We start from the raw sequence: 23,452 nt of genomic DNA, 5'->3' as shown, positions 1-23,452 counted from the left end.
ATTTACCTTTATCTTCTCAAATTGGTCACCGCAATAATGATGTTTGTTTATATCCCCACATTTAATGTACGATATATAGGATTCAGCATAATTATCTTCGCGGAAAGATTAAGAGCTCCTTTACCGGGGTTTGTCAAATTCCTTTATCTCGTTTAACCACATTTTTTCCCAAATTGAAGTTTATTAACGAATTTCGAGTTTACTGCACTGAGGGTGCACTTTGTACGGTTAAACTGTAACATTTACAAAAAAAGAACAAGAAACTAAAGATAAAGGCTACAACGTTGAAGTGTCCAGATCAAATGCAAAACATTTTTTTAAAATCCAGACGAAGGCGGTTGGGAGACTGTGACGTCACAAAAGCGCGCGCCAAAACATCACAACAACTGCAGCAGTGGCAACAAAGTGCTGCAGAACATCGCCAACACAGCGACGACCTTGACCCCGAAACGACCCCAGGTCAAGGTCGAAGCGGTCAAGTCACCGCGACCGAACGCCGGGCTTGCTAATCACGTGACTGCTCACGTCATCGCAGCTTCGAAGACGAACCACGTCAATGGTCACGTGATAGAACAGCATCGGAAAGGTATTTGTTAAAAACAATTGCTTAATTATACTTAATGGTCCTGGGTATGAATGTCCTAAAATATCGGATCTAAGTCGATATATGCCAAATGGTAGTATTGATCCGATACTTGGTTCCCGTAGGAATTTTAATTATGCATTGTCTTCTACCTTGAAAGGTAGGTTTTAAAAAAATGGTAGTTTTCTTAACCCCAAAGCCAAGTTTTAATTATTAACCTGGAAAAATACCCAAGGTTCTCCTTAGTGTCACAATGATTTTTTTTTATTTAAAAGAATATTTTTTAAATTTTTTAATATCCAATTTAAATATTACTGAGAATAGATTAAAATTGCGCAGTACGAATAAAAAATGTTGTGTAAATGACGGCATTAAAAAAAATTAGACGAAATGCTCCATTTTGTGCGCTCGCAACTGAGGTACCTATAGGTAGCTTTCCCATACTTTACGAACAGCACAGATATATTCCTCACCAACTGACCCGACTTCTTTCTCCCAAAGCGTCGACACCCAAGGACGAAACAGCAGCAGCCGACAATGCAGTCCAGTTCATGGGTCTCTGTGAGGCGGGTGAGGGTGAGGGGTCTGCTGGGGGCAAGCTCACATTCGAAGGCGACCCCACCGACCCCACTAACCCAGTGGACACTCGGGGCGATGAAGGCGTTCGTTTGCAGGAGTTGGACGCCGCCGAAGTCGAGTTTTTTCAAAGTGGTAATGTCTTTAGTTTTTCTTAGGTTAATGCATTTTTTTATTTTGTGCGTTCAACAGCAAAGTTTTGAAAACAAGTGGCACTGTTGACAAACTGTTTTTTATTTGACGATCTTTCACACAACCGTGCTTCATCAGGTCAGAGTAAGAAATTCTTAACTATACTGAACAGTGTCACTTGTTTTTAGTTTTTAAATAAGGCAAGACGGCATCAACCAAGAACAATAAAGTAGACAGCTTTAGTGAATTTAATTACGTATATTCACTTGTACACATTTTTCCAAACCCTTTTTACTATTTGTATTTTGTTACAGTCCAAGAGGAGGACGCCAATGCCGGCAGCAAAAACACGCCTCATGACGCAACAAGCCAGGTGAGGTGCTTTGTTAAATTTAAATTAAATATCCTGATTTCACCCAAGATCAGTGCCCAGACGGTAGAGTTCGAACGTCACCGCAAAATATAATTTTCTAGCCTGTCTTTGCTTGCACTACAATACTAATAAAGTTCACTTATTGGGGTAACAGCGTTTTTTAAAGCCGCCCTGTATACAACCTCACGAGGTAATATCTGAGAGTCACTGTGCACTAACATATTTATTAACAGACATGTTTCAGTATGGAATCCAGGAGGTAAATATCAATGACAATTATAAATAATGTTGTAAGTGTTACAGGCTCGGAACTTTCTTATTTTGTTTTTAAACACCTTAAAAAATTGCTCCCTTGAAATAGGCTTAATGAATATTGGTATCGCTGCTTACAAGTCTTCCAGCGTGCGCGGACGATCTCGATACACGGCACATTTTGCTGCTCTCCATAGATAATAGTGTGATGGACTTCGACACAAGACTTTCGCAATTTTTGAAATATTGCGATTGCCACAAATTTATTAAATGCATAGATCTGTGAGATGTGAACAGTGCACAGTAATTTTCCGAACACTCTGTATTTTTTTGGTTAAATGTAATTTCTTCCTCATGCTTTTTAGATGGACAAGGGCGACTCTGTGTCTCTGGAGCAGCTCCGTGCTCTGGAGCAACACGACGCCTCCATCGCCGCAGCAGAGGAGCAGGAGAGGGATCTAAGGAGGCAGATCCTGGAGGTTCAGGAGGAGAAGACGGAGGGGAGGGACACACCAGACCCGGAGACCGACTGCGTAAGCCTATCCTTAAAAATAATGATGGAAATAGATAAGGTTTTGTCAATCCCGACTTTTTTCTTTTTTGAGCTACTAGGGTTAATGTTAAGTTGATGCATTCAGTCGAGTAGTTACTCGGCCTGACTATTTTTCCCTTTATCTACACTTTTTGTTTGAGTTGAGCAGTTTGAGGTAGTTAAGGATTTTTTATAAAGTTTTAAAAGTTGCGCTTTAAAGCAAAGTATAGGTTCTGCCAAGAGAAACAATTTCTATTTAATAGGTTGCTAATTGCCGCTCCTATTTGTCCAAGTTCGTTAAATAGTTGCGAGAAAATCTGTCTTATTAGAAACCCTGAAATAATAAATTTTCTGAACGAAATTTACGTGTGTAACTTTTCAAGCAACTGCCTTACATGTTAGAACCCATTTGCCTTATTCGCAATGCCAAATTTTGAAACTGGTAAGGCACAAACTGTTTTGTGACTGGTAAGGCACAAATAAAGGATGTAGAGGCGGAGCCGGATTAGGGACTCGAAAAAAATCGCCGATTTGGCCTTAAAACGACTACGGTATTTTAACTGATTCCGCAGCCCTAAATATAATTGATTTACAAAACAATATGTTATAAAAACCCTCACTAGCTGACCAACCGTTCCCCATAACTACCCTCAATCATCATAACATACAGCGGCTTTGATCTACATTTTGTATTGAACAGTACATGGTCGTGATAGTTTTTTGACCCAACAGCCGTCGTAGTACGTCCCTTCTCATGTTTATAGGAAAGCGCCCGCAGCAGCATTGGAGCCAAGGAAATTAGTCGGATGGAGAAACCAACAACTGCTAGTGGTGGACCTCTGGAGTGGACAGAATTCCTCGCAAGATTTGACAGTAAGTATTGCTCAATTGAATGTTGCCGTTTTTCGGCTCTCATCATACGGTCCTAAAAACACGCCTTCCTAAAATGTGTTTTCGTAGCGCCTAGTTTTTCTTGGAACGTTTGTGTAATGTTGTCTGTACTTCTTTGGTGTCTATTGTGTCGTCAATCATGAATATATTTTGTCGTTAACTATGAATATCGATTTATTTTATTCTGCGTATTACCTAACGACCCATTTAACCAGTATGACGTCGTTTTAGGGTAAGGTTTATTCGAACGTTTTAACCAGTGATCGGCAACCTTTTATTACTCGCGGGCCTGACCGATCCTCAGAAAGGTCTCGGCGTGCCGTAATAAATTTTTAATGACACTTCAGTTGTCAAAACGTGTAGTTTTTAAGCATTTTATGATAGCAACTGATATATCTAGGATTTTCTTAGTCTACATTTTAAAGAAGAAAAAGATGCGCCTGCGTTTGTTTGGTTTAAAATTTGAATAACAACGGTGTCACCCATGGTTACAATAACAAGGTGTAATGAAAATACTTTATGGAAACAATATGAATTTGTTCGTTACCTAGTTATTGCTGTAGTTTGAATAGGCCGTTAAAATCTCGGCATTATGTTCATATTTAAAATACGCAATGCACAATAAAATACATGCATATATAAATACATTAACCTAAAAAAATATCTACTTCAAATAGATCAAAAATTTTCGGAACGGCCTCTTGCCCAGTTTGCAAAACAGGCGGCGTGCCGGATGATTTACATTGGCGACCCAGGTTTAAACAATACCACATTCTGTTCAATGCAATGTCTCCTACTTTAGAACTTTTTTTCTTGCGTTGCCCTTTGAAAAGTTTGCTCGACGGAACCAGCTTTAGTATATTTTTTTCATTTATTTATTTGTTTGTGTCAGAATCATAGTCAATTGCTACGGTTTTGTAACAATAAGTCCAAATGCACACTCAACGGATAACAATCTATTCGCAAGCATTTTATTCCCGCTATTGAGTTTAGGCACGTAACTGCATCATTGTGCGGCATCCTTTGTTTAAACGGCGCACGTCGCGACGCACAATTTAAAAAAAGCACTGGTTAAACAATACTGCCTTCTGTTCAATACAATAACTCCTACTTTATGCTCAACCTCCAACAACCTCTATACTTGGTGCGCCGTTGAATCTAAAGCTAAGTAATGGCACAAAAGGTTCCTCGTTTGGGAATAACTCTTGTTAGAGTTTTATATTTAAAACAAAAGATAAATTCTGGTTGCATTTCTAACCTTTTACTGAACAGCGGGTAGGGTTCTACTCCCGTGTTCTGTCTGCAGGTCTTTCCGCCCGGTTCCATCAGGTATCCGTTGCCAGATTTGCAGTAGTACAGTAACAGTAGTAGGAGAACCTTGTGTGCCATTATTTTGCTATAAATTACACGGCGCATCAAGGCGTCGCAACGCACAAAACAATACCACCTTCTGTTGAACACAATGCATCCTACTTTATGCTCAACATCCACCAACCCTATACTTATTTTCTAACGACCCATCTAACCTGAAAACTAATGGATCCGATCCGATACTGAAGTCTTTATCAGTGTACACGTACAGGAATTTATTATAACACGTTAAGGCTTAAACAAGTGGATTCCTTAATTCGAATGAATCAATACAAAACAATGTTAATAAAACAGAAACAGAATCAGTAAGTTAAACATCATTGCCAAACACTTACAAGTAACTAACAAAATGAGCTCCTACCGCGACAAGGTAGTAACACCAACTGCCGTAAGGACAACTAGAATGTCAAGCCACCATGTGCTCAGTGACCTTTGACCGCAAGTAATAGAATGCTTACACAATTAAATAGGTCATAAAGTACTTAAATAAACATGCGGTTTAGCAAGCTCACTGTTAATCTTAACATAACCAATATAACGTCTTCTTTGGGTAAAGTTTATTCTAACGGTTAAGCCAGTGGTTTAACACAATGTGTCCTACTGTATGGTCAACCTCCAACGACCTCTATTGTTCCTCTCTGCCTCCAGATCCGGCGGAACAGCCGAGTCAGAGCTGGTGCGAACTTGTTGAGGAGGAGGAGCTACGGGAGCCGGGAAGAGCTGGTCAGATGCACGAGAAGCTCTCCTCCCCATCACGGAAGAGGTACACACAAGGGGGCGCTAGAAATTGTGATATATATCATTTGATTTCGGTTTTTAACTAAAAACTTCAAATGTTCAACGCTTGTTCTTGAAATTGGTTTGGCATACAACAAATATTTTCTGTTGCAAAAAGTCTATTTTTAAATTTTGTTAAACATTGTGACTCGAGTCGAGTTGTACGTTAAAACACATGTTGTTAACAATTGTTTTTAACAAAGCATTTGGATACTATTTGAGGATAAAGATTTTTTATCTGTGTTTCAAGGATGGTATTAAATTAAAATTTGCGCTCACCATTTGGGGGATTGTCAACCAATCAGCATTCGCCCGAACAAAATACCGGCACGCCGTCTGCGAATTTCCGTCCTACCAAATAGTTTTTTACAAAATTAATCGCTTGCGATTTTTAAAGTAATTGGCTTTCAGTCTGTGCTGTTTGAAATAGTTTGTCTCAAATTTAGTCCAGTAGGTCTAAAAAACAAACCAAAAAAACAATAATATTTCATTAAAGGTACCCGCCAGGTGGCCGAGTGGGTGTCAATCAGCACTCGCCCAAAGCTAATTGCACTCGCGAGCGGGCGAGTGTAAAATCTAATTCCTGTATTTTTAACTTATTTAATTATTATTATTTATTTTTTTCAAACATTTTTTAAGCGTTAAATAGTGGTTTCGAGAAACTAATCAAAAGTGAACAAAAAACATGCTAGAAATGCCAAAAAGTTTAATATATACAAAAAAATGCTTGATCATTGAATTAATTTAAATTTTAAATATTCATAAAAAGAAACGAAATTGGATTTGTTAGTTTAACAAGGACGTATACAGCGTTTAAAATCGATTTTTACTTTGGGTCGCGGTCAGAATCTCACCCAACGTCAGCACAGTTTATATGACGCGTGGAATGACTCATCAATCATCATCTCATTAAATTGTTTTACACTGCAGTCGCAACTCGGCCGAGTCGAAGCGACGTCTGGAGGAGAAACATCGCAAGGCTGAAGCTCGCAGGCTCCGCATGCAGGAGGAGAAGACGCAGCGCATCCACGAGCTCTTCGAGAAGGTCCAGGTGGTGGTCAGCTGGAAGAACGATCTCATCCAGCGGCAGAAGATGCTGCTGCAGGGATACCACGCCGTGAGTGCTCCCCACTTTTTTTGGAGCTGTTTCGTTGCTTTGTATGGCCGTACTTTGTTATTCTTCCGCAACTTGAAAGATACATACACATATGTGTTTGTTAACAACTGTGATCCAGCCCTTCTAAAGCTGCTATTTGGCAGCGATAACGGCTTACGTACCATAGTACCCTGGAAGCCATCCCAAACACACCGAATCTGTCAATCAATAAAATAATGCAAGCAAGGCAGTCTAGAAAAACAACTATCCTGCGGTGAGGTTCAAACTCACGACCCTCAGTCATACTGGGACAGTCGCTCTACCAACTGAGATACACAGGCTCAGAGAGGAGCGAGTCTCGAGAAACAACCATGAACCTGCCTTGCTTGCATCATTGATCGGCAGATTCGGTTAGTCTGCGATGGTTTTTCGGTCTTCTACAATCTGTAACAGGTTGGATGAGTGGTTCTCAAACCGTGTGTCACGGATTAGAGATATTCCCAAACAAAGAAAGTGGACTATAGTTTGTCCTTGACATTTTGGCAAAACTGTTTAAAAGATAATTATCTATGGTGAATATAAAATGGTTTAGCGCTGATTTAAAATTATTTTACGAACAAAACCATCTCCATCATCAGGAGAAACTGGCCAAAGCGGAGGAGCAAAGAGCAATGCAACTCCTATCGATCAAGAGGAAGGCTCAAGCAGAGGACACAAAAGTCAGCGAGATCGCCTTCATCAATGAGTTGCAGGTGATACTATTTATCGAAGTGCCAAATTTTTGAGCACAGAACCTGGTTTTGACTTGTGTTTTATAATGCATTGAAATGATGTGAGATACAGCAGCTAAACCGTCAAACAAGAACATTTTTGTTACCATCTTTTTTACTGGTATATGGGACTGTCAGTTACTGTTCTTATTTTAATTAACACTGTTTGATTGATGCTCATTTCATGGTATACATGACCCTTCCTTTGCTTTACCTAAAATTTGGTTAATTCAGTGTTATAATAACCGAAACTAGATTGATTTAAAATTGACTTACACATCAATGCCACCAACAACCTTTAGATAAAAGAAGTGACACGTACATTATACACAATGCGTATTCTGTGATCAAACCCTTCCGGAGTCGTATCAGGATTACTGACTGACTTTGGTAAGCCTTTCCGAAGGCATCTTGTAATGACCGCTATCGCTGGCCAGTACGACTCCAGAAGATCACAGAATACACAACTTTTATATCAAGGGGAACTAGCTGAATACGGTATGTTGATCTCATTCAATTGAGGTTGTGTGTACGAACAGGATGCAACAGGCAATGGTGCTACGGTTGTTTTCGACGTGCTACACTGTAAGCGTAGCTCAGTTGGTAGAGCGACAATCCCGGTATGACCTGAGGTCGTGAGTTCGAACCTCACCGAAGGCTTGGTGTTGTTTTTAGCTTGAAATAGATAAAATAAGTGAAGTGCACATATACACAATGCGTCTTCTGTGATCAAACACTTCTGGTGTCGTATCATCGTCGGCCAGCCCGACTCCAGAAGGTCCTGATTTCAGATTACACATCGTGTATAATATGTACGTGTCAGTTGCTAAATACAGGATATTGATCCCCGTGAGTTCGAACTTCACCCCGACTTGTTATTGTTTTCAGCCTGGCCTTTTTTTATCCTGAATAAGCTGGCTAATTTCGATAAAACCTTCCGAAGGTAAACGCTGTAGATTAAAAGCGTTTTGTTTTCGTCTTATTTGAACAATTTCGCTTTAATTCCTCCAGGAGCAGAACAAGCGTCACGAGGTCCTGATGCGGATGGGAGAGATGGAGGCACGCTTCCAGGAGAAGGAGGTCGAGAAGCTGAAGATGCTCGAGATCAAGTCAGCCAAGGAGGAGCATTTTAAGGTGAGGAGACTCTTCCTCTTGTTGACAACGCCCCCCGGTGTCTGTGTCTGTCCCCTTTTCGTGTTGACAACTTTTAGGAGCTTTAAACGTCTTAGGTGTGTTTTATTATATCTGTGTTAACACAATAAAACTAAAGTAATCGTGTTCCGCTATTTCATAGAGAAAAGTTATAGATATCTTCTAACAAAACTTTACGTGCCGGCTTGTTTTTGTTTGTTTTTAACCAATATTAGGAGAATTTTTAGTCAGAGAAGCTCTTCTATGGACAACCGAAAAACACTTAAAATTTCGTAACCTTTATCTTTTAAAACCTATTCCATAAAATCCTCTAATTTATCTACAAAGTCCGAAAAACAATCCCATGGGCCTAATAATCACAATAAATATTTGAAAAATTATCAATAAGTCTTCGGAGCATGTTGGTTAAAGTTTGTATTAAGACGTAATAAGAATATCAAAGCCCATACAGAAGCAGGTATCATTTATGATTTTGAAAGAGTTTTTCGAAACGTTCAAAATGATAAGTGATACCTGCTCCTGTATGTTCTTTGATATTCTTATATCATCAAATCTCTTAACGCTTTTTCAAAATGCTTAACCATTTTTTGAAAGTTTTGTTACGTCACATAATATTCCTCCTCTTTGCTCCAGGAGCGACGAAGAGCGCTGGAGAAGGAGCGTAGGGAGCGCATCGAGGAGCTGAAAGTGAAGAGAGCCGAGCAGGACGCAAGGATCGAGCAGCAGAGGATTGAGAAGGAGAAGGAAAGAGAGAAAATGGCAAAAGAGCGAGCCAGGTATTTTCAATCTAGTTTAAATTATTTTTTTTTTAAACAGTGATGTAAACTTTAAATACCTTAAATATAGTTAATACCTATTAAAACGTCATTATTCATAAACGACAGGGAATTCTCTTAGTTAAAAAGTCCCCCCCCACTATTTTGGATTTTTTGATACGTCCCTGGTCCCGCTTCCGACTCCGCAGCCCTAGCTTATACGCTTCTTTTATTAATTCTGACTGTTAGTGCAAAAGAAAGATTCTTGACTAGAATCAGATGACTATTTAGACTGCTTATTGAAATCGCACGTTGTATTGACCAAGCTTTCTTGAAAATTTACTAACTTCATTAATTTAAGGTAAATTTTGTCTGGCTTGTTTAACCCTTTAAAAGTTATTACGTTCAGTCTTGGACATTTACTAACACTTAAATGTGCAAGTCTTGTCAGGTGTTTCCATACCGGACGGCTAGATCACAATTGTTCACATATGTGTGTAAATGTTTAGTTTATCTTAACTGAATTTAAAAAACATCCCCCACATTTTGTGCAGAGATCGCGAACTACGTTTATCGGCGAGATACGCTGCCCAACAAGAAGCCGTCACCGAATTACAGAAGAAGATACAACTTAAGGTACGGAATTTTCTTAAAAATAGAATGCTGGATAGCATTTTAATTATAAAAATCCTTCCTTTCAGGAACGGAAAATATGCTATAAAATTAAAAAGTCTTAGTTTAATTGACTATAACTTATGCTGTAACCTAAAAATTATTACTTTGCCAGTTACTCCGCCGAATTAAGCAAATTCGATTATCGCAAAATCCTTTTTATTTTATAGTTGTTGTTCTCCAAGTATCATGGTCTTACGATTGTCCTAAAAGTAATTTAAACTATTTCTAGAAATTAAATAACTAGTTTGAAAATGGATGGTCGTACTTATTTCCCCAAAATATCCCCCCGAAAACGAGTTCCGTGATAAAATACGACGTTGTTTTGGACATTATATAATATACAGGGTAGTGAGGGTACTTTCGGAAAGGCCATTACCGTAATAAGTCGGCCTAATAAGGATTATGGTACAACCATAGCCAGGGTAGAAAAACAAGTAGCCTTGGGTTAGGTTCGAACTTACGACCCAGGCCATGCAGGCTTAGTTGGAGCTGGTCGAGAAGCAGCCATAACACCGTTACCTGCTGCATCTTTTTGGAACATTTAACTTCGTGCTAAGAGATTAACAGGCCAGATAAAGTAACTGAGGCACGAAATCCAAATGGATATATACTGTGATCGAGCCCTGCTAAAGTAGCACTCACCAACGCTCACGGCACATTCATAATAATTTAGCGCGTGCCTTCGGAAAGGCCCGTTTCCAAAATCAGTCGGCTTAATCAGGATTGCAGTGCAAGTAATTCAACGGCTTACCAGCGTTTTGTAAACTCTCGTTTTTTCTCCTCCTCCTCCCAGCACGACGAGAGTGAGAGGAGGCACCAGGAGCAGCTGGAGCATCGCAAGGAGAAAGCTGTTGAGCTGAGCATGGGAAGGTTCAGTGCTTCGAGCCCAGCAACTGTACAGACTGGGACTGGGTTTCCACAGGGGTGAGTTGCTCCCGGTGGTGAAGGGGTTACTTTAGTTACACAAGTAACCCCGTCATGCCCCAAAGTTTTTGAATCTTGAAAAGTTTTTTAATGGCTTTTAATTTATTTGCGTATAGAAAGGCTTTGAAAAATCTGTTTTTCCAAAAAAGTTGTTATCCGGTTTTTGAAATTATTTTCATGACATTTATACTTTTTTTGTTTAAAATTAAAAAAAACGTCGTGCGATTCACTTTTGAAGTCTTTAAAACCATTTTGTTTTTAAATGTCGTTGATGTGAAAATTCCCTTTAATCGCAGCTTGGACGAAATCGGGACAAACAGCAATTCGCAAGCCCTAGAAGACAAGAACAACAATCTCATCGGCATTGATTTTGAGTAAGTAGCTGGAACTCATTTTTATTTTTGGTACATTGGGCCCAAAAACACAGCGCCGTAAATGATATATGACTGTGATACTGGAAAACGCGTTAAACCCAACCTTATATTCAGCATCAAATTAGCTGTCACCCTGAGGTCATTGCCGTATTGTCTTTGGGTTAATTTTTGCGGTAATGTCCTATGCTTGGTCGTTTTGTTTTTTTGTTGTGACATGGCATTCATGTTTTTTGTCGTAAAGCTAAAGCTTTCGTCCCGCGACACACGAAAGCCGGCGACACATGAAAGTTTTTTGCTTGCTTGCTGCAATCAAATTTGATACTAAGTTTCCAAATCCACTGTTGACTTGTGACTTGACTGGACCAAATGACTTGAGTTGACCTGAGTCATTTGGACAAATGACTTGAAATGTGATGTTTGCATAAAGCAGTTTTGTTCATAAAATTTGGGTATTCATCTTATTTTTTGCCCATTAAACAATTTACTTGTTATCTTTTTTTTTACTTGAAGATATTGCTCATGATGGACGAGTTTACCAGTTTTAATAGTTAACATTTTATTTTGAAGACAAGGACTTGACAAACTTGTAGTTGACTTGCTCTAATTATGAATATAGACTGGGACTTGACTTGTTATTTTACAAATGACTTGTCTGGAACTTAAGTCATTTCAAAATAACTTATTACAACACTGTCGAAATCTCTTACCTCAGTTCGACTTCGACCGAGACACGTCACGACACATGCGAGCACTCTAGCGCCTCTCGCGGCAGCGCTAACACGTCGCCAAGATCGGCCAACGACGAGTGTAAGGTAAGAAGCAAGATGAGGTTAATTTTAGTGTTCGAAACATTGCACGAGTTGGCCTTTTTCACTTTTTGTTATTCGATGGAAGATTAACAATGTCCGATCGGTGTGCAAATCAGGACGAGTTTTAAACCTATTACAAACTTTCATATGATTGACCAAATTAAGTCGAATTTTCAAACCTAAAATATCTTGCAATATAGTTTTAAAAATCTGTTATATGTTTAAAAAATAAAAAAAAAATGAAAACGCTTTAAAAAAAATGCTAAATATAATAGAAATATAGCAACGACATCTTTGCATTTATATTTTAAAACCAGCCGTAAAATGCTGGCCGTGTAGCTTAACTTGGACTTACTTCCAGGTATGCGCCCAGCTGCCCATTTCAAACTAACCTCTGGTGCTGTTCGTGGTTCACGACTCTTACATACAAAAAAATGTGTTATTTTCTCTTTTTAAGGCACTCAAAGAGGAGCTTGTCGGGATGAAGGAACGCAAGAAGACAATGAGGAAGAGGGCAAAGAAGATTAGGGTCCGGATGGCAACCAGGTGAGTCTTCATTGTTGCTATGGCTACGCATTGGGAGTAGCTAAAACTACGTATAGTCCATCTATTCGATAAGATTGTCTATACTCGATCGAAATAATTTGTGTTTTACTGTTTTAAAGAAGTGGGTTCAGCAATCCTAATATTGTTTTTTTATTTTTTATTTTGTTTACCAGGGGAAAAGAGTTCTTGAAACGAATGGAACTGAAAAATCAAACTCCTAACGGTGCAAGCAAGAGCAAGTAAGTTATTAGCCTTGTAAGAAGGCCCTTAACGCTATTTTTTAATGTTTTTTTTTTAGTTATACTTTATCCCGAGGAATTCTATGTTTATCAAAAATCCCGTAAAAAATTCAATCTATTTGATTTTCAAACTATACTATTTTTGCGATGGTCGTGGTGTCTGGTACAAAAGCATACAAGTGGTTTATTTATTACCCCGTACTCATAAAGTACTCGGTTCAAACCAAAATTTGACGAGTTGAAGTTTTCACCTATATGCTTATCACAGCAAGTTTTATGAGATTTGTTTAGCAAAATAAATCAACCAGTGCTATGAGTTCGAATTTCACAAAAAAGCGCAGTCCTTTTAAGTTGCTTTGACCCAAAAATATCGGTCGGCGATTTTTATTTGTAGGCTGCATTTATTCGTTTTTGTGCTTATTCTAAAATTCTTAGTTTCTAGTTTGGTTTTAACTCCCTCAAAAAAATTCATACATAAACTTAAAAAAATGGTAAAAAGGTGGCAACTCAGATCTAGTAGATGGTGTCGAGTGAACCAGATTAGATTAAATACTGAAGTTATTTTTGATTGTTTTGCTACTTAAACATTCTTAAAATAGACCAATCACATTACTTAAAACAAGTCCACTTAAAATAAAACAAAAGTCCACTTGAAATTTGTAAAACAATTCCAATTAAACTTCTAAAACAATTTCACTTAAACTTCTAAAACAATTCCACTCAACTTCTGAAACAATTCCACTTGAACTTCTAAAACAAATCCGCTTGAACTTTTCAAATCAACACCTAACAGGATCTTCAGACTGGTGAAGGAGGCCAACCGGCAACTGACCAATCAGAGCGATCACAGCGGACCGTGGCCAGCCAATCGGGTGACAGCTCTCGACCGAACTCTGGGAGAGATGGCTCGCTTACTCGAGAAGTCGGTAAGAGACTTTACTAGCATATTTTGCTGTTGAATCTGATTTTTTTTAATTCCGAAAAAGTTGCGCATGACGTCATTTTAATTCTGTCGGCACTGGTTGTCGTTTTTAAGTTGTATCAACACACGTCGGTCTAAACTTAATGCAATTCCAAACATGGTAATAACAATGGTTGTTAAACCATGTTTTTGACGTATTCTACATAAACGACATTCGCCCAATTATATTTACTGGTAAATTGGGCGTACATCATTTCCTGTCTAGACTTCCCACTTTATTTGCTGCTAAGAAAGGGCACAAAACACACCTCTTTTTTTACCTTAAAAAACAAATATTGCCGGGCAACGATTTTGCGTCACTGAAACCCTACAATTTGTTACTGTCAGATCACGTTAAAACCGCATTCGATAAAAGCCCTGCGTTATGTAATAGATAAGACCGCAAAGTTATCGTTTTGGTTGCTGTGCTTTACGTTTGGGTTTTAGGCACCCCATATTGATTCCACACGCGTAGTATTTGTGTAGGAATATCCCAGACTACGCAAAACCGCATTTTCCTACGATAAAAGCATACTCTTCATGTGCGAATTATCGTTGTTATGGCAACCACGTCGCTGTGGCAACCTCGTAGTCATCCAGACATCTTTGCATTTTTTCTCCGCAACAACGTAAATGTTTTTTTGAACCTGAAAACAACGACATAGATTTCCTTCTTTAAGTTGTCGCTACAATATTATTATTATTGTCTGACATCTTATCGTTGCGTCCAATCGTGTTTCAAATTAACTCGCCATTTTCTTTGGACTAAATGTAAAACGACAGTCCTCAGATAGAAGCCAGGTGGACAGAAAAACACCCAAACGAGTAAAAAAACAGTTTACAACCTCACTTCTTTTCAACTCATATTCAAGAAAATTTTTACGAAATTTGCATAAAACATTGTCGAGAAAAAGGTATTTAAAACCTTTCAGCAAAATATTCTAAAATTTGTCATAACAGTTACATTTTACTACACCGCAAAAGCGATTTCAGTAATCTCAAAGTTTTTTTAACCTTATTTGGTTACCAGGGGAAAATATATTGTTCAAACTCCACCTGTAACGAAATTAGTTTGAATCTTCAAAAAAATTAAAAGCCCCCATAAAGGGGAATCAACAATACGTAGAATTCGAAAAACATCTTTCGCAAAAGCAACTGGCCTTCTTTCCCCAAAATGGCCGCTGCCATAATCCTTACACTACAGAGAAGCCGTGAGCGCGATCTTGCCGAAGATCAAGCCAACGTCAGTATGTTTGTCCTCGGCTCTCCTGCGCTCCGTTTGTGTTTCCGCGTCGGTGCCCGCCGCAAATCCGCGCCCAAACAACTGTAAATATCGCCAAACAAGCCTGGCATGTTTGTCAATGCCAACCCCTCTCTTCTTTCGCCAGTTCAAGGCCGTCATACCCTAACCTCGTAACCAAACAAACTCGGCATTGATTGGCCGCATTTTTGGGCCTCTTCTTAAACGTACGGGCCCAAATTTACCGTGTGAAGGTTGCCGATCATGGAGGATGTTTTAAGGCAGCGCTTCTCAAAAGTAAAGTGTCGAAAGTGGGTTAACATTGTTAGTTTTTTATAGAGTTTGTCTCAAAGCAACACAGCTCCAAACTGTTTTCGGGGTCTGACAATTTGTTCAGCTTGTTTTGGTTTTCCATCTTTAAGTTTAAAAAAAGGAGTTTGATAGGCTACACAAGACTGAGGCGGTTTTTGATTGTCAAGTTTACCCTTTTGCGAAAAGTTAATTCGCAGCCGTTTTTTCCCGAGTAACACAGTAAACCTAACACCATTATAAATAAAATACAAAGAAAAATTTGCTATTTATTTAATTTAAACAACTTTTTTGCCTTTTAAAGCGTTTAAACAGATCGGTAAAAATCAGCCGCAAATCACTGCCATTAATGATACTGTATTAGCGTGGCCACTTAAAGGCTACGAAGGTTTAACTCAAGTGTTTGTGCGTATAGGCTTCAAAAACCAAAAAAAAATACCGCGTAATAATTGAAGAAGGGAGCCCTCTGCTTTCACGGTGGCCGCGCAAATTCGCCTTTTGTAAACATCTGCCAAACAACGGAGGCGTGTTCGCATTTATGTAAATAGCAATGTTCTGACGCGTGTTTTGACGGCGGAACTGATTTGTTACGGGATCTTGTTGATTGTTGACGTTCGTTTTCGCTTTTAAGGTTAATTCGCAGAACAATTCACCCTTCCGTGAAATCTATAGGTGATGTAACTTTCTAAAAAAAAGGCGCTCAGTTTGTTCTCACGGACCAAAAACAATGATTTTTGTGATATTCTTGTCAAAGCGTGTGAAAGATCTACTTTGGTGCACTTACGCGTAAATTGTACCAATCACTTTATTTCGCCTTTGGTGAGCTTCCAACTCGCGACCACGGGAACTCGCCTTTCTATCACTGAATTTTGAAAGTCTCCTCTATAATATAATAGCTCTACAAGATTAGTAAAGAGAAGTCTTCGATTTTTAGCTGTTTATGGTGATACCCGCAAAATTAACATTCATAAAAATTTGGGTCCACTTAAGTTATTTTGATTTTATAGTTAAGGGGTTATAGCAGGGGTTCTTAAACTTTTTTTACCGCGGACCCCTAAAATTTTATTTTACCTGGCGTGGACCACGGTAAGCGAGAAATTTCCATAATGACGTCATAAATTGACGTCGCAATACAAATAGACCTCAGAAATCTTCCGATTTCGGTACAAAAAATGTGAAACTGTAATGGAGCCAACATTCAGTGCAAATCGTTTTAATTTTAATTAAAGTTATTTTAAAAATTTGTTATTTTTTAAATGTGTACTACTATTTCCATTAGGCCTTCATAGACCCCCTAAAACTAGTTACGGACCCCCAAGGGGTCCATGGACTCCAGTTTAAGAACCCCTGGGTTATAGGCTTCTAAAACCTTACAAACAAGGCCGACACAGGTGTTTACGTTTAGGCTGAGTAATCTATAACAAAAACCGTTGGTTTTACAGTTGTCGTCGAAAGTAGATTTTTGTTAAATTTAATCCCAACAGCCATGAAACCTATATAGAAATATATCAAATGTTTTTTGAGAGGCCAAAAAATTGGTACATATTGGGACCAGTTAATAAGAGTGACATCTAAAAAAACGCCCCCCAACTCAGAATTCCACGTTCTGTAGAAAAATTCATGTGGAACTACAAAAATCGTCATTGATCTAAAATAGGCGCTGATCTAAATGGGACCTGAAACACACACTAAGTTGACATTTGAAGTGGCCACGTGTAGCAGCATCCAAACATGCTCGGGGAAAAGACAAGACGCTTCCAAGAAGACACGAGACATACCGGAACCTCGCATCGGGGACTTGCCATTCGTCTTCGTCTTGTAACCCCCAAACCCTTTTCCCATATAAAGCGCTCGCGTATTACCCAGAGGAGATCCACGTCAGGGCCCCATCCGTCTTACCCCGGCCCCCAAAACTGCCCCTTCCGAGCTTGCACCCCCCTTTTTTTCTGCCGCGGCAACGGCGATTAGCGGAAATAATTGCCTCTCGTGTTACGCTGTCCACCTGTCACCGCGCCGCCGCGTCCCCTAATCCGTCAAAGCCCCCCATCACCCAACAACGCCCATGAAATCGCCCCCTTGTCTAGCGGGGGCCGAATCGCCCGGGACGCGAGATCCAGTCGCCGATTAGCGGACTTTATCGCCGCAAATACCCGCCGAGCGCTTTCCACCGTAAGTCAATCCCTTGATTGGGCCGCAGCCTTTACCTAGTCTGCCTCCTTAATCAAATCATCTCGCCAGCAGTCCAGCGCGCCCTTGTTGTTTTTTGCCCGAAAATCGCGCCCTTACTCGATTCGGCGGCGATTTTGAGGTGCGAAGTCGCCCCTGATCCGATACGTCAATATGGACGCCCCCGAAAACGGCAGGAAACCAAAACAAAAGACCCCCAAAGTACCCTGCCTATTATTCGGCCGCCGCCCGCATCTTAAACAGCGCGCCCTTGGCTTTATAAAGCCACCTACCGTGCCCGGGGGTCCAACCGCAGCGGCAAAATGGTCAGGAATGCTGCCCGCGTCATGTTTACATTCGACGACGGCGTTTTTTTTTCATAAAAAGTCGTTATCTTGACACCCGCCATAGTCTGGCGCTAAAGGACAAGCGTTTACTGTCAAAGGCCGTTATTTTATTAGTTCGTAACTGGGTTTCTCTTCTCATTCTGATCAGTAAGATTGTCAAGCGGTTAAGACGCTCTTTTGAACAGAATCTGCTATAATATACGAAAGATTAGGTATCGGCAATTATTTTTTGCAATGTTGCTAAAATCTACTTAATTACTTAAAGGCGCTTGCGCTGGCTTTAATTTTAACTTAATCGCTGCAATATGGCTAACATTTAACTACGAAACAGTTCTCGTGTCAATTTTATTTATCTTGAGTTATACGTGGCATATTCTCCAATTTCTCCCTATATTTATTGCTGTATTCTATTCTTTTAAATTTCTATTAAAGTCGCCTAAAACACTTTAGGGAACACCACTCTGTGCGACTTGTTTGCATTGCGAGTTACAGGTTTGTTATTTTCTCAGATACCGGTCAAAATATAAAGCCCCCCCCCCCCTCATATTAAAACGTCATAAATTTTATACAGAAAAAAATACAGAAAAAGCGAACGTGAAAACATCTTACATGCGGCGGTTTCGTACGCTTTATTTTGTTTCAAGAAACTTAACATGGTTTCGCAGTACTGGGATTTAATCGAATTACAAATTGAAGGCTGTGCAATTTGAAAATTAATACCTATGGTCACAGACAATATTTGAAACGTTTGGTAATTGTAACTGGTCTATACGACATTCTCAGAAATGCTTAATCGTTGTCAATTCTTTAAATGCAATACACTAAAACATTCGTTGTTGTAAAATCTTTGTTCTACATTTTTAAAGTCAAGCATTTTCCTATTGCCCTTGGTTAATTTCTAATAGCTCTACAGTTTGTAAATTACGCTCCTTTTTCGTTTGCAGACGGAACAGGAAAAGATCACCTTCCGATGCGGCGGAGGCTTCGATTTGGTGGAGGCCGTCTTTCAAGTTCCGATCCGTGAGGAATCGAGCCCCGAAATCCCGCCGATTCTGCCGGACAGGTCGGGCTCTGATGCTAACCTTTTATTTTTGGTGTGACTAACCTTTGTATTGGATCGCGTTAATGACTTGACTTAAGTGTACTTGTCTCACAGTTTTGAAACGACATGACTTGACTTAAGTCTTTCAAGGAAAATAATTAATTTCACTTGAGAAAATCGGATGAATGACTTAAATGGCTTGACTTTCTTGATTTAAATTTGAGTATTTAATGACTTTAACTTCGAGATGACTTGTTGTTTGGTGAAAATGGCTTGACTTGTACAGATAAAAGACTTATGGCAGAACGAGTTGAATATTTCAGTAGGATATTCTACAGAGCTAGTATTTGTAGGGGTTAAAGCGATTTTTAATTTATTTAAAAGTGATTTTGTTAATTGCGTTTCATTTAATATAACCTTGTTTTCTGTGTACAAAAGTTCTTTAGGGCTAGACAAAGCCACAACACCTCAAAAATACCATACAAAGCGATCCACCATCGCAGCATCATCCAAAACGAAACCATACTTTGTTGCAGGTTGCTTGGTAACGCGGCCATCTGCTTCCGGCTTGCGTGCGCAGGTTTCCATGACAACTGCGTGTACGCGGTGTATTCGAATCGATTGACAACCCTGGTGGACGCACTACTTGTGGTTATAGCGGTAAGCATCTCTTTATTTCCTGCGCATCTTTTGTTTAAATATGGCAGATTATATCGCATCATGAACTGATACCCCGATATTAAGATAGTATCGATATTTGTTCGATACTAGGATGGTATCGGTGCCGATCCGATATCATAATATTTTGCGACATTTTTTCGAGCTATTTTTTCGAGTTTTTTTTATTTTGCGAAGTAAATTTCTGAAAAACAATTTTCGTGTATTCTTTTGCTTAAGTTAGATTTTTTGATGTCCGATACTAAATTACCGCGGTCTGATCCTATAGAGAACGACAACATTACTGTCTCAAAGCTAACAATCGCTGCGTTTGAATTATTGGATGAGCACAAAATTGATATTTAAGCTATATTGCGCTTTTAAAGTAACGGGCCAACGCAATTGAAATCCTATTATCACAGAACGAGTCTTATTATTATTATTACATAACCTTAAGTTGAGCAAATCACATGAAAAATTTAACCAGTGGTTTTCGACGTGTGTTACATTAGTACAACTATAAGTTTCTTTCGGAACAGCTGACAATCTTTGTTTTTCGTTTTCACACCGTAGTAGTATTACTGTAATGCTTGACATCAATAGCCACTAATTCTACTTATTTTTTTGTCTCGCAGAGAAACGTCATCGACGGCGTGGCCAAAGAGAAAACGGTCGGCGCTGGCCAGGCCGCCAAGAAGTTGGGGCCCACGGGCGGCACCGGCGGCGTCCGAGACCACTTCGACGCCGCCTCCCCCTCTCTGCTCAGCGCCCTGGCCGTGGCCCTGGCCTTGATGGCAGGAAATCCCCCGAAAAAGGACGCCGCCTCCACTAAGTGAGTGAGAAGTGTAAATTGTTTGTTTATATTCGATGATTTACCTTTTTAAGAACTTTAGGGTCTTGTAGGTCGTTGCGCCTTATTTAAAGAAAATACAACTCCTGAAAATTTAACATATGGCCAAATAATTGTTTAACGCGCCAATTTGTCCCAAATATATTCCGAAAAAGAATGTCAAAGCAAAGAAAGGCGAGTATATCGTCATACACTTAATGAAGACGTTTTGATCGCACTTGTACGACACATAAACTGATTCTGATATAAGTTCGAATGCTCATGTACTATGCTCCAAGAAATTAAACTTTCAAGACAGAAAACGCTACGTTGGGCCACAGATATTAACTGAAATGCCTAAATTATTTAGGTTTCGGATCGATGCTGATATCAGGTGATGGGTAACGTTATTACAACTTTGCATCTATAATCGGTTTCGATCCGATGATTTCGGACAGTTTTTTCATTTTTTTATTGTAAAATGGTATATTTGTTCGGTCGCTTAAGCTTACCTAAAGTTTAAATAATTTACTGTTGATGAATTTTTTCACAACCGTCATTTAGTTAAAGTAAGCATTGGTGTACGAAAGTTACAGTAAATTTAATTCGTTTTTAGCGCCACTGTTTTTTATTTGTTTTTGAATAAGACGAATACAGCTATTAACAAGATTATCAAAATAAACCGCTCGTCTCACCAATTACCTATAAAACTTTTACATATTGAGAACTCATATCGCCAAAATGTCTATAGTAAAAAATAATTAGAAATGACCTTTTCGAGCCCAATCCTCAATGATATCTTTTCAGAGCGTCTTCCAGCTTCACCCACATGGTCCCCTTGCCCAACAACGAATACAGGAAGGTTCTCGAAGTTTACCTGAATCGCGGCCTTGACGTCATCAGGTAATGTTGGCACATTTATTTGCGGATTCATAAGACATGAGAACAGATAGCGTTGTACTGGGCAGATGACAGATTGCTGTGGTTCGGGACTTCTTAACTAGGGGTCCTTGGCACCAACCTACTCATCGAAGAGTCCGCGAGACTTTGTTATGGACTAATACTTTCATTTTTTAGTATTGATATTTTTTTTTCATAATTAAGGATAAATACGGTTATTAAATAGTTTTTTCAACGGAAATGTAACTCGGATGCGAATATCAACTAAATTTTTTTTTTTAATATTTTTCTGTATCACGGTAACAACATTTTGCCGGATTTGGCCCTCATGCCGTGGTTTGGTGGCCCTTGATCTAGGTTCTTTCTAGACAACAATTTTATAAAGTTAAAAATATTTTATGTTTTTTTTTATTTACAATAAGTCAATCAAAGTTCGACGCAACTTTTTATATCCCCCACTGCAGCTACATCGTCGCATCCGGAGTCCTCGATCTTCTCGGCGAATATTTGAGCAGCGTACGCCACGAGGTGTCGCCAGGGAGCAACTTAGCGGCGTTTGTTCAACACGGGCTGGCGTTTCTGGAGGCAGCCACCTCGTTCGTCACTATGAGGTAGGTGCCTCGTTTGCATACGCTGTTATTTATTTTTTAACGTGTTTAGCGATGTGGCCTGCTTGGTTATGATCATTTTTTTCGGTAAAAATGGTGTATTGTATTGTGGCAAGGTAACGATTACTTTACGATTTTACCCTTAGTCTCCAGTTAGAGACTTTACATAAATTACCCAATTTACAAAATTGATAATGCTTTCTTTATGTAACGTTTGCCTAAAAACTACACCATTAGCACAATTTTAACTATTCTGTCGTTTAAATTAAAAGTCGCAGTTGTTCTAAACGAATTATTATGTATTTTGGCATAAAAAGATCCATCTTCAAAAGTTGGTAATACTTGTTCGAAATTTTTAAATTTGTGTATTTCTTATCTAATTCTGTTAAAAATCCACTCAATATATAGCAAATGTAATTCCGCGAACAAGAAAATATAAATATAAGATTTTTTAGTGGATTTTTTTAAAGTTGAAAACTTTAAAAATTGAGTGTTAATTCCTTCAAGTTTATTTTTAAACTAGAAACCGCCTGTCGCCGTCCAACCACACCCCCAAACAACAGCAGGCCCTCTCCGAATCGGGGTCAACGGCCCCCAACACCCCCTGGGACACTGACCCGACCCAGCTGCTCCCAACCCTACAGCACACCGAGCTTATGGGGATTGTGTCGGTCCTATACGGCCTGTTGCTCCATGGCGCCCCTGAGCGGCCCACGGCCATGGGGGAGGACCAGATGACGCCGTTGGCGCCGGGCGAGGGGATACCGGAACACACTTTGAGTGTGGCCTTGGCAGTTATGAGGGTGCTCAACGCTGTGGCCGAGATGGACCTTAGGCTCTTGCAGGTAAAAATATTAGTACTTTTTGTTACTTATTCTTTAATAATAAACACCGAGTTCGCTAACTCTTACAAGGTTATCAATGTGGACATTAACAAGATCAAGCGAATGTTACTGCGTAACGGATATCCGTTTGAATTTCTAGACAGATGCATCGAGCAGTTTTTTAACTATAAGTACTTTTGTAAAATGAAAGATTACAGTATGAACACTCACATAAGTGTTCAACAACCGTGATCTAGCCCTGTAGCAAACATTGGCGTCATGGTTGTTCCTTGTAAACAGGGCTTGAACTCCCCATTAACAAAATAAGACGTTTCAGAGTAAATAAGTAGAGAAACATTTCCAAATTTAAATAGATAAAAACGCGTATACTTCTTTCTTGTGATTTGTTGCTATTAATTTTTCTGTTAAACTCCTAGATTATTTTAAAGCTTCCCTTAAAGTTGACTGTTTAAAGTTGGCTCTGATACCAGCAAGGCCACTGATTTGGAGCGTTAGCCATTCATACATCCGTGAATACCTCAACGATCAATTTTAATTGCTAAGTACGCCACTGTTACAACCAACTCGGAAGGAAAGTTGTTGCCTTGACAAAAGGCCTTCCGACTAACGCGAAAGTCGCGCATATTTTTTCATTTGCCAAACTCACGTCCTGCGTCAGCCTTCTGACCCTAGTGTTTTTTGAAGGAAGCGCTACGCCGCCTGAATATTTCACAAGAAATTG

The 23,452-nt window shown here is 39.3% G+C and overlaps 1 protein-coding gene across 1 annotated transcript in view; it reads left to right on the top strand.

Annotated features, from left to right (window-relative positions):
* LOC146167031 (S phase cyclin A-associated protein in the endoplasmic reticulum-like) overlaps positions 1 to 23,452 on the top strand; it is a 61,382-nt gene that overhangs the window by 7,052 nt on the left and 30,878 nt on the right. Inside the window, exons 8-30 of the mRNA XM_083385263.1 lie at positions 329 to 586; positions 1,085 to 1,294; positions 1,606 to 1,664; positions 2,282 to 2,449; positions 3,213 to 3,325; positions 5,378 to 5,473; positions 6,418 to 6,604; positions 7,222 to 7,335; positions 8,365 to 8,487; positions 9,139 to 9,281; positions 9,815 to 9,896; positions 10,729 to 10,859; positions 11,156 to 11,233; positions 11,946 to 12,045; positions 12,500 to 12,588; positions 12,762 to 12,827; positions 13,621 to 13,753; positions 18,795 to 18,913; positions 19,429 to 19,552; positions 20,185 to 20,381; positions 21,186 to 21,281; positions 21,743 to 21,889; positions 22,410 to 22,731. Of these exons, the coding sequence (XP_083241389.1) occupies positions 329 to 586; positions 1,085 to 1,294; positions 1,606 to 1,664; positions 2,282 to 2,449; positions 3,213 to 3,325; positions 5,378 to 5,473; positions 6,418 to 6,604; positions 7,222 to 7,335; positions 8,365 to 8,487; positions 9,139 to 9,281; positions 9,815 to 9,896; positions 10,729 to 10,859; positions 11,156 to 11,233; positions 11,946 to 12,045; positions 12,500 to 12,588; positions 12,762 to 12,827; positions 13,621 to 13,753; positions 18,795 to 18,913; positions 19,429 to 19,552; positions 20,185 to 20,381; positions 21,186 to 21,281; positions 21,743 to 21,889; positions 22,410 to 22,731 (3,155 nt within the window). The remainder of the gene's footprint in view (positions 1 to 328; positions 587 to 1,084; positions 1,295 to 1,605; positions 1,665 to 2,281; positions 2,450 to 3,212; positions 3,326 to 5,377; positions 5,474 to 6,417; positions 6,605 to 7,221; positions 7,336 to 8,364; positions 8,488 to 9,138; positions 9,282 to 9,814; positions 9,897 to 10,728; positions 10,860 to 11,155; positions 11,234 to 11,945; positions 12,046 to 12,499; positions 12,589 to 12,761; positions 12,828 to 13,620; positions 13,754 to 18,794; positions 18,914 to 19,428; positions 19,553 to 20,184; positions 20,382 to 21,185; positions 21,282 to 21,742; positions 21,890 to 22,409; positions 22,732 to 23,452) is intronic.

Source organism: Ascidiella aspersa, chromosome 1 (assembly GCF_963924565.1).
Source record: "Ascidiella aspersa chromosome 1, kaAscAspe10.2, whole genome shotgun sequence".
In the NCBI taxonomy this organism is placed as follows: Eukaryota; Metazoa; Chordata; class Ascidiacea; order Phlebobranchia; family Ascidiidae; genus Ascidiella; species Ascidiella aspersa.
Note: the sequence above shows the minus strand (reverse complement) of the source record. Positions and strands in the feature narration are given on the sequence as shown.